This window comes from Antedon mediterranea, chromosome 6 (assembly GCF_964355755.1).
Source record: "Antedon mediterranea chromosome 6, ecAntMedi1.1, whole genome shotgun sequence".
Lineage (NCBI taxonomy): Eukaryota > Metazoa > Echinodermata > Crinoidea > Comatulida > Antedonidae > Antedon > Antedon mediterranea.
The window spans coordinates 31,233,474-31,245,158 of record NC_092675.1 but is presented as its reverse complement, the minus strand read 5'-3'; the positions used below and the strand labels follow the sequence as shown (position 1 = coordinate 31,245,158).

The window sequence follows — 11,685 nt, the reverse complement described above, 5'->3', positions numbered from 1 at the left end:
TTAAATCCCCTATTTTCCGATAAAACCGGTTTACATACAGATTTAATTGTCTTCCAAAAACATGAAAAAATAAGACTTTAAATATGCCATTTTGCAGTTTTAATACAAATGTTTATTTCCGTAGAAAACGAACAAATAATGATTTCACTACAAAGACAAAATAAACAATTACATTTAAACAAACGCCCAGACAATTTAATTTTTTTAATAGGCCAAGTCACCATTTACCAAAATTTAAAAAGTTTTTCTAGTATACCGTATATCTGGTTGCCGACATGGTGTTCTCTAGAGTTCCTTGTCTTGAATAAATTATTGTTGATGAGTTATTGATTACAGAGAGATTCACACCACCGACCTCTTCCTTTATGTGACAAAAATGTGATGCCCATGTGCCCATGAACATGATGATGTCATATCACCGTATACTACAATATTTAAGCATATCACTACCATATTTGGGCACATCACATTTTTTTGTCACATAAAGTTTGATAGTATAGACAGAGCTTAGTGCGGCATTATTTTTATCCGAGATTTCATTCCTCGTCTCCTGTTTTAGAATTCCGTTGATAAACATCTGTTAAAAATCTCTATTCGACAACCAAGTAGCCTACTTTAATGTTTGTTTTCACATAAAGACAAAGATAACATGTTGAATTTATGTATTTGTAAATTGTTTTGTGTTTGCTTATTGTTACGTTGTGTTATTGTTATTATATTATATGGCTTTCTAAAATAAAATTTTCCTATTGGATTTTGTCCAATTGATTTATACTTCTTGGGTTTTTTCCTTTTTTATATTTTATTTTATATAATTTAATCACCATTTTATACATTATGATTTATTATAATATTTTTTCTCAAAAACAGAATCTCGTCAAAATTTAAAATGAATTAATTTTAAAATGAAAGAAATAAATGTTTATTTTGACTTGACTGCAGGCGAAAAAATATATTATAAATAGTAAATAAAGCGTACAGTAGATATTTGGCATAAAAAACATTATTTAATAAAATGTTTAAATATGGTAAAAGGAATATTATATATCATAAACTATAGATAATCATAAACTAAACCTACAATTGTTAAAGAACCTCATTTCCCCAAATTTCGTTTTAGTGTTCACACACTCATAATTTATAAAAACATTAAGAATTGTAAAAATAGCTTATTAGTCTTTGTATAAAATAACACATATGAAATGACTTTTCAAACAGATACATTATATTATGGTGGGCTGTTTTGTCAATGTTATCTAATAAGCAAATAGGGATATTGCAAATACTTCTTGACGCAAATAGTTATAAAAGTTAAAATAATCGGTATTATTAATTATAAACAAAAATAAAATTCCCTTTATAAAACAGTATATAATATATGGTAACCCATATTACGTATAAATTACGTATAAATTATGACTACGTACACTACCGGTACGTTTTCAAGGTTGTTGCATTTGCAACTTGATAGAAGCGGTGGGTAACATTTAGTAATTACCGTAATAATATGGTTATTGAGTACGTATAATATACTTTCGGAATGTTTTAAATAAAAATGCAGCACTGTTTTCTAAGCAGTGCATGATGGTGAAGGTGAAACAGCTTCTATCTGCTCATACATAGCATCTATTTCAGTTTTGTAGGCATTTTCAATTTGCTTTCGACGTGCTTTAAATGTTGGCGTCAACAAGTTATTTTCAACGCTGAATAACTCGCTTGAAACATGAATCTTCTTCACCTATGAAATATAAATATAACAATTTGTTTAATTAGAAATACAACGTAATGTTCAAACTAGAATAGAATTTGAAGCAGGTCTGCATTTACAATAGTCGCACAGAGAAACGGCTGGTACAATGACAATAACGTATACAATATGCTTTTATCTGTGTATATACTAATAAGCAGTTTGATTAGATATTGGACATGATTGTGTTACCTGTTCAAAGCCCTTCAGATCTCCATTTTTCGCCACATTGTTCATATCTTGAAATATCATTTCACAGATTTCCTGTAAAATACATTGTTTTTCTTATTATAACATTGAGAGTCAGATAGCGACGAAAACAAACGATGATTTTACCGATATCTGAGAAGTTTACTCAACTGTATGAATATAACCAGGCATACAAATATCGTAAAATTGAAAACAAATTCTTGGGTTTTTTAAATGTTTGAAAACACACTGACTGACAATTAAAATCATCAGCCGCTTTTTTCAGAGTTTCGAGAATGTAAACTAAATTTACTAACCTTGTTTTTGCATAGTTCTTGGAATGTTATGTCTAAAGATTTAGATTTTGCGTACTTCATCAACTCTTCTTCATCAGGAATGACAATCCCTACAACACATGACTGAACAAAAGAGACACAAGTACAGTATAATACAGTGAACATACAACTCTGTAATGTTTGATGATATAGGCCTACAAGAGTATGACTTCTCTTGTTTCCCTCTAATAAGCAGAAGATAAACTAATATACTTGTCGTGATATGCATATTTACGAGACAACTGTACCTTAAGGCTATACCCAAAGACGAATGCCTGAGCTACGTATATCGACTTGATATACACATTCTCAATCTTTTCCGGTGCAACATATTCTCCCTGTGATAACTTGAAGATGTGTTTCTTACGATCAACAATCTTCAGCTGTCCAGTCTAAATTGATGACAACAAAAAGTTTACTATCTTTAAATAATTTCATTTGGATACTAAATTATTATAGAGTTTTCTTTTTTTGTTGATACAATAGATCGAAAGTAAGGTTAATACGTCACCAGACTGTAACAAACAGTCTCTTGACAAAGCAAACTGATTGTTTGCGAAACATTGCTGTAAGTTTCCATTTTAGTACATTCGATCTATCAGATCGACAACAAAAAAGACACATTCTCTTCTAAAGCGTAGTCATATCAGCGATACGGTAGTGTTTAGAAGTACTTTACCGATAACCATTCTCCAATATCACCAGTATGGAGCCATCCGTCTGCGTCGATTGTTTCTTTAGTTTTCGCTTCATTCTTCAGGTAACCTTTACTAACAATTGGTCCTTTTACACAAACCTATCAAAACACAAGTTATACAAATGTTTTTACAATACAAATTTGAGCATTTATATGGATTAGTTCAACCATATATCTGAAAGTACAGAACATACGCTTTCCGGATCAAAACTCATAAATTCAGTACGATATTTTTTAAACAACCAACACACGATCAATCTAATATTAATTATACCTCTCCCTTGTCTTCACTGGAAAGATATCCCATTTCTTCCACATCTACTAACTTGATCATACATCCAGGTAAGACAGTACCAACGTGACCACATGTCATATCTCCAGGATATGTGAAGGTACATCCAGCCGAACACTCCGTTTGACCATAACCCTCAAATACCTGTATAAAAAATAATCGGTCAACATTCATTGTAAGGTGATGAAAATCAGTTTTCATGTGAAGACCTCTAACCCGCTTACTACCGCCCCGTTGCCAAACACTCTCGGAAACACCCTGCGTGTATAATTCAGATACAAAACTATCGTCCACTATCTATCTCAGGTGAATGATATATCTGAATTTTCCTAACGTCATTCACCTGCAATCTATCTCTCCTCTCTCTTCTTATCCATTCACAAATTACACACTCCTGCACGACCTTCTAGTTGGTTTTATCATATCACTCACACAGTATCAGGGAAGAGTGTAATTGGTATTTTTTATTGTGACATACCCAACATCCAATTGCCGATCTGAAGAAGAGCATGGTCTCAGCAGACAGTGGAGCGGCTCCTGTAATCATCATTAGAAGTTCACCTCCAAGCATAGTCTACCGTAGAGAAAATGATCGTTGTTAAAGCAAGTGTATGCCGCCGCAATCGAATCTCAAAAACATGTTTAAAATGTGGAAATAGTTACCTGAATCTTTTTGAAGACGATTTTATCCCATATTGTGTCAAAGCGAATTTCTCCTCTGGAATGGAAATTGTAGATGATTATATCAGTATTAGTTACAGCAACATGTTTGTTTTATCTCAACAAATTCAAATTTTAATTGAAAAATATTATTATTATCACCTTTGTCATGTATTACCTTTCCATTGCTTTCCTTTTTGAATTCAGTGCCATGTTGAACAAAGTTCTTTTCAGCCATCCTGAAGAACTAACTTGGCCTATTACCTACAAATAAACATACACATATTAATATAATTATATTGAAATTTATTTTGAAGTTTAATATGATTCCAAGATGCGGCCAGCCTGATATCATTACCTTATCTGTAAAATCTCTTAATCACTGTCTACACTATCAAACTTTATGTAACAAAGATGTGTGGTGTGCCCATATATGGACATGATGATGTCACATCGCTACCATATTTGGGCATATCGCTACCATATTTGAGTACATCACATTTTATTGTCACATAAAGTTTGATAGTGTAGACAGAGCTTACATACCCGATCATAAATTCGATTAAGTACACGGGGCACTGCTGGGAAACTATTTGGTTTCAATGCCTGGATGTCATCAGTTAGTAGTTTCGGATCACCCTGGAAGAATCCAACTTTAGCTCCATGCATGAAAACGATGCCCTAACAAACGATATCAGAAAAACATCATCAATGCATATACTTTGTTAATGATTGTTGTAAGATAATCATTGTTCTGTAGATTAGTCGATATCAGTACAAACATGTTATTTCTAGCATGGTGGTAAATGTTAACCAAAGCAATTGTAGGCCTACAGCATTGCTTTGGTAGATCTTACCTGCATTGCTCTCTCAAATACATGGGCAAGAGGAAGGTATGATATATGCCTGTAGTTAGAATCCACGTCAAAACATTCCTGAAATAAACATACATTTGTATTTACTTATAGGAGTTTTGTCTATATTATTATTTTTTTTGTCGCCGTATAAAAGAAACAGGCAATCATGTAGCCTACGTTAAGTCTTCGTGTTAGATTATAGAAAAACTAAATACAAATAGACCTATATTAAATAATACAAAATATTTTCTAATTATAACATCACAAATTTTATATAATAATAATACGGTATAGTATTAGGCCTACCTTAGTGTGCCTAAACACAGACGCAATATCAGCAACCATGTTAGCATGTGTAAGAATGACACCTTTTGGCAAACCTAAAACAACAAATTGTTTACTAAATACAATTTTAATTTATCTCCTTATTGGTGAATTGTATATTTTGTTTGTGTTAATATACAACAAAATATACATAGTGATATTGCAAATACTTTTCCGATATTTTCTGTATCACTATGTTCAAAATATTCAAATAAATTGCGGCCCTTCTGTGCTTTTTAAATATAAGATTTGCATGATACTTCAATAAAAACGTTATAATTTATCCAAACTCAGCAAGTTGAATTTACACTAAAATCTTTTAACTTTGGTAAGTTTCTATTTGTTCATTTTAATTGCGACATCGTGTAGCATTTTGTTCGTACCTGTTGTACCACTTGTGTAACACACTGTAAAGACATCTTCAGGAGACGGCAACTTAAAATGAACATAAATAAATAACATACAGCTAGTAATGTATATTGTAAGTCTATTACAAGAGATATTTCTAAATATGTTATCAAAATGATATTGCAATGTGTACATCAACATTCTGATTTCCTTTGTTTTATCTATTTAAATATACAAAATAAAGACATATCTTGAATTTACAGGAAGTAATACACACTGATACTGTGTAAACGAGAACACCAAGTTGAGGAATTAAAATCAATCGTTATTTTACGAGTAGTACATAGCGTAGCACTTTAATATTATGGTTATATTATTTGTTATTAACTAATTATTAATTACCATTGAAAATTTAGCTTCCCCTTGTTTTACTTTTATAGACTGCCACATCGACATGCTTATTTCATTGTGTTATGGCAGCTATTTTAAAATAAAATTAATTAATTAAAATTACCTGTTCTTCTTTCTTGTTTTCCAGACCAAGTTTGAGCATTTCCTCAAATGTCAACACTTCTATTCCTTTACTGCTGCAAGCTCCTTTTATTTCTTCACTCACTTCTCCAACCATTAATACAAACACTTTCAACGTTGACATTTCATCCGATTTCTCAAGAAGTTTTTGTATTTTGTCGATAGTGTCCAAAAACACCAAAGGGATCTCGGCTAATTAATACATGAATTAAAATAAGGGTTCAATGCAAAGATAATGGAAAACAAGAACTTTATTAGAAAGGGCTTAAATGGAGAATATGGTGGCGATGTTGTTGGTAGCGATGAAGACTATCAGGTAGTCGGCGATTGTTCTAAGAGAGACGCAGTGCAAGGACGTGTAAGCGCAACGCAAGTGATCTCACCAATAAAAAACGACAGTTAGGATAATCCATCGTTTGTGATTGGTCAAATTCGTTGCGTTTACGCCCTTACGCCTATGGAAACCAATTGACCAATCACAAGCGACAGTTCGAATAATCCATTGCTTTTGATTGGTCAATTTAATTTGCTTGTGTTGTGGCTTACGTCCTTGTGCTGCATCATAGTGGGAAACAAGCTTTACTTGCTTTGCGCTTGGTCCCCAATTGCTGCGTTGTTCAAGTGGGAACCAAGCTTTAGGACAACCTACCTTCATTAATAATATGAGCACAAGCGTCGGTGCCCAAAGTATCGTAAAGTGGAACAGTTACCATGTTGAACCTAAAGCATGCCTGCTCAGCAATCACCCACTAAAATAAAACAAATAGGCTGCCTATTGAGTTTCCTATATTACTTTATATCACAGCCAACACATTTTGGTCAGATTGCTATTTTGGTTTATACATTCATCATGATATCCTTCTAGTTAGAATTTCGTTAGGATTTAATTAATAACATTCTAACTGAACATGTCTGACATTGTCATTAATTTTTTTTATTATACTGTAGTGGAACGTAGGCGATAACTTCCGTTTGGGGGTTCTCGTGGGTTTAAATATCACAATAACTTCCTACTGAACAGATTAACAGAAACAATAAGAACTACTTCAAACCATGCATCTATACAAGTATAGCTCCATGTTCAAACCATGGAAGTAAAAAATATTAAAATTATTTTTTACCTCCATGTTCAAACCATGGAGGTAAAAAATATTAAAATTATTTTTTACCTCCATGTTCAAACCATGGAGTTAAAAAATATTAAAATTATTTTTTACCTCCATGTTCAAACCATGAAGGTAAAAAATATTAAGATTATGTTTTACCTCCATGTTCAAACTTTGTAATTGAATAATCAAATTAAACTTAGAACTATATTGTATTGCTACATTTTATATTTGGAAATTCATGATTTGTAATTTTGTTAATTTAACTTCACTTTTATTTATTTGCATGAAACATTTAGTGAAACATTCTATTGCTTTGGCATTGAATTGTGTTCATAAAACTTAAAACTCATTATCGTGCAGAATCTGTCATATAATATTAGAAAAAAATGTTTACCTCTGGTCTGTTATTGGAGTAAAGTCCAATATAAGTGTTTTGTCCAGGAGAAAATCCTTTTTCAACCAAAGCTGAGCCAATACTGCATGCACGATCCATTACCTACAGTCATTAGTATTCACAAATAATTGGGTTTATAATTGGAAGAATACCGATGTATATTCTGGTACAATAATAAGATTTGAAACCAAGAATATCTGAAAGAAGCACGAAACCCAGCCAACCTGCAAATATTCAGAAGTTTACAAATCTGATATTTACTATTACTATTGAATTCGAGGCTTTTTGCAAAAAGTAAAATTCATCTTAAATTCTTTACTTTCAACAGTGGAACACGATAAAGCTTGCTTCGCACTAGGACGCAACCCAAGGACGTAGACGCAACAGCAAGTGAGCAACATATCAAATAATTCATCGCTTGTGATTGGTCAAATCCCTTACGTTGCGTTACGTCGTTGTGTTGCGTCTCTAGTGTGAATGGCGCATTTAACAATAAAACAGCAATAAAGTAGCAGACTTTAAACAGACATTGTGCGGTAAAAAATGAATTATACTATAGTATACTAGATATATATTTAGATAAAATGATCATTCATAAATAGGAATGTGATAGCCTTGGTAGAAACTTACTTCTTGATAGGATAGCCATTGATAGTGTTGATCTGGTCCTGGACGCCAGCCCAGACATTCACCAGTTTCTGCAAAATGTAAAATGATTTTTAGTGTTAAGTTGCTTTTAGTAATCTTAATGTATGTTATTTTGTACGACCTTATCGACCTTACATTTATATAGGCCTACCAGGCCTATCATTGAGAAAAAGTTGGGGTTATTTTTCGATTGGATCTCAACACTTAAATAAGTTAAAGTGTATGTCCAACCAGAACACGCAAAACTTCATAGAAGCGACATTTCAGTAGTTGAATGATTTTACATTGTAGGCTATAAACGTTGAATACAATCACCTTAACCTTAGACAGTTCATTAAACATATATAATAAAACCAATTCAAATGATTTATTATTGTAATTAGTAAAAAGGGAAACTAAGCTCCTTTCTATCTAGTCATAATAGAAATAAGTAGTTCTTCAATTTCTAAAACAATACTAAACCAACCATAAAACGTCTCCTTTCTGCTTCTTTGAACCCCATACGCCAAATTGTATTAAGTTTAGGCATTGTTATTGTATGAGTATTTAAATCTAAATCTCTTTACAGACTCTTGAGCTCGCCCTTGAGTGATGTTTAAAACAAATTTACACAATTTACTAAAGATTCCACAATACAATGTCAGAATCCCTTGTGATCGTCACCTACTTGTAGCAGACCATTGAAAGAAATAACTGTTTCAAAGTTTAAAATTCATAGTATTTGCAATTATAATCCGCAAGCTTAAACTTCCTTCTTCAAATTTATAATGATTTAAGTTATATTTGTATAAAACGAGGGTTTTAGTGTTTATTTTCTATGTGCAATATTTGACTTTACTGTTGTCTTGTTGTTCGCTATATGTTATTGTAACTTACAAACTTAGCCCTTGTCTTATTGTTCGCTATGTTATTGTAACTTACAAACTTAGCCCTTGACTGCTCCGAACAGTTACACTATATTGGTACAATATAATAAAATTGTTGATGTTTTGAAATATGCTCCACTTCAACAATAGTACTCGTCACAATAGTATTAGATATCCCATGAGAAGATTTATTTTTACATAATACAAAAGTAGGGCATGAAGGAGTTGGTTTACTAGAGTGTATGGCCTTATTAAATTGTTACAAGAAATTACAACTGAGCTGGGAAGAGTCTGGACTGTTGAAGTTTTAACACATATTTTAGGAATAGTTTATGGACCCGCTGCTGGACAGAATTTGTATTCCGTAGTTTCGTTTCCGGACGGTAGCGGAGAATACGGTAATTTAACAGAGAGTGAATTGTGGACACAATATTCTGCTCGTCACTCGGCGTTACTTACCCGTTTCGCGGCTTCCACGCACCATTGCCGCATCTGCTCGTCACTACTCGGCGTTACTTACCCGTTTCGCGGCTTCCACGCACCATTGCCGCATCTGCTCGTCACTACTCGGCGTTACTTACCCGTTTCGCGGCTTCCACGCACCATTGCCGCATACATTGTCTTGGTATCTTCATATATGTATTGCATTAGGTCTGGGGTACCATCATCTTTGACTTTAGTAAAATATGATATGTGAATGCGTTCTTCGCCCTAAATTTACCGTGAAAAATCAAAGAAACTATTTTAGAAATATTTAACGATTACGACGGAGTTAGGATATACAATAAAGATTGAAGTATTTATTTATTCATAGGAATCACCTTTACATCAGTGGTGCATTCATTTTACAACAAAATTACAAATAACATAAGCTGCAAAGTTCTAAATACTAATACATAACATCATGTGGAATCAAGTTTTATGGCACTGTTATTTAGGCCGACTTACGGGAAGTACGATGGATTGCCTACGAAGACTGCCAGGGGAAGTAAAACGTTTCAAAACAACATAAATCGTGGTACCAATAGCAATGGTTGCTGCTCCAAATAATACCAGCTTATTATAGTTGAATGTGTTCTCATCAAAACCAACTTCATTGTCAATTGGCAAGGCTAGAATTATAAAATTATAATTTACTTATCGAAGAATGAATAAAGAGTCTACATTTTATTTTATTTTTAGAGTTTTATTTTAGGTTCTGTATTGTACAACATTTACTAATGCAATGTCTACAAAACTGTATAAAATGTATTTTCCGTGCGCACATTGCAGGCGATAATACAATTATTTCAAATGCCATGATTCCTCCTCCTTCCTCCTCGAAGAATCTGAAAAAATGTAGTTTCTAAATCTCTGTCTACACTATCAAACTAGTTTGATAAAAAGAACGTGTGCTGCAAAAATGTGGTAGTGATATGACAATGGAGCATGATATGACAATGGAGCTATAGCTCCATGATATGGCATCATTATGATATGACAATGGAGCTATAGCTCCATGATATGGCATCATTATGTCAATATAGGCCTATGGGCTGTTTGACATTGTAGACAGATCTTAAGGAATGATTACTACTACCGGGATGAGCCAAACCCTTACAGTCTGACGGGAAGTGAACAACTCCCTGGTCTAATCCAGGATCTGCGGCGCTCCACCAGTATGGATCCGCCCATATTTGCTTGAGCAGATACTTGGCATACCAATGTTTATGTTATCCTTAATCGATCATATCATAATATTGTCATATAATGCTTCATTAAATAATAAATGTAAATCATGGCCTACCTTGAGCAAAAGTTATAAATACCACAAAAACTGCACCAAGCCCGAACATGGTGGAATATTATTAATGTGCTAATTGCATTCAGACAACAACGAGCATCCTTAACCTTCCCTTCTGCAACGTAGCAGGCATCAAATACTATTTTGAATGACAATAAGCTAGCAATCGGTTAACAATGATAAATTGTAAAACCATATAACTTTAGATAAAGCCTTAAACTCACTCATCCGAAGAACTATTTAACAAAACAACATTCCAATGAGGGCGGGTGTTTTTTTTCTTTGTATTTTTTCAGTGTAACAATATTTTTTTTTTGTCCGCTTACTGTAAACAGTATCGGCATAGAGATGGTATCGGTGAATTCGCTCTCTATCACACATAGACGCAACACAACGACGTAACGCAACGTAGTTATAACTTTAGTCCCCCACCCGAAATTTCCTGTTTTTTTCATTCAGTTGTAATTATCGATCGCCCGAGAAAAAAAGACATACTGTTACAACGATCAACTTGGAGCGATACGTGTCTGTAAATAAAGACTGATTGAATTGCCTATTTTTAACATATTGATGTAAATAAATATTGAACTATAATAAGCATTGAATTTTTGCGCTTTTTTTTAGGCTTCCACTGGACGTACGTTCGCATTGAACTTTTTTTTTACCCCCTCTTTCACAAAATCCTGGATCCGCCCCTGTAGACCTACCACAACCGTTTATTCATAACACTATTACAATAGAATATCTTGCATGAATCGGACATTTCGCTACCAATGTAGTAATATTGATTAAAAAAATCAAAATTGAACAGTGTGACGTGTTGACCGCAAATGACTAACAATACCATCTTTCTCACTACACCTGCACAACCATTGCATAACAACGCACGGCATACCAAACCGTTT

The 11,685-nt window shown here is 33.2% G+C and overlaps 1 protein-coding gene across 2 annotated transcripts; it reads right to left on the bottom strand.

Moving 5' to 3' along the window:
* Positions 1-180: 180 nt before the first annotated feature.
* On the bottom strand, positions 181-10,928 carry LOC140051177 (long-chain-fatty-acid--CoA ligase 1-like). Of its 2 annotated transcripts, XM_072096313.1 has the most exons (20): positions 10,784-10,928; positions 9,946-10,109; positions 9,579-9,708; positions 8,114-8,181; positions 7,484-7,585; positions 6,630-6,729; positions 5,964-6,172; positions 5,485-5,536; positions 5,084-5,157; positions 4,778-4,855; positions 4,467-4,601; positions 4,099-4,184; positions 3,924-3,978; positions 3,739-3,834; positions 3,243-3,404; positions 2,951-3,067; positions 2,520-2,663; positions 2,254-2,355; positions 1,940-2,011; positions 181-1,738 (listed from the first exon to the last, which is right to left on the bottom strand). In XM_072096313.1, the coding sequence occupies exons 1-20, from the start codon at positions 10,830-10,832 to the stop codon at positions 1,571-1,573; spliced, it is 2,163 nt and encodes a 720-aa protein (XP_071952414.1). In that variant the 5' UTR covers positions 10,833-10,928; the 3' UTR covers positions 181-1,570. The 2 variants fall into 2 exon arrangements, with proteins under 2 accessions (XP_071952414.1, XP_071952415.1); XM_072096314.1 differs by lacking the exons at positions 9,579-9,708; positions 9,946-10,109; positions 10,784-10,928 and adding an exon at positions 9,457-9,479.
* Between the last annotated feature and the right edge of the window lie 757 nt (positions 10,929-11,685).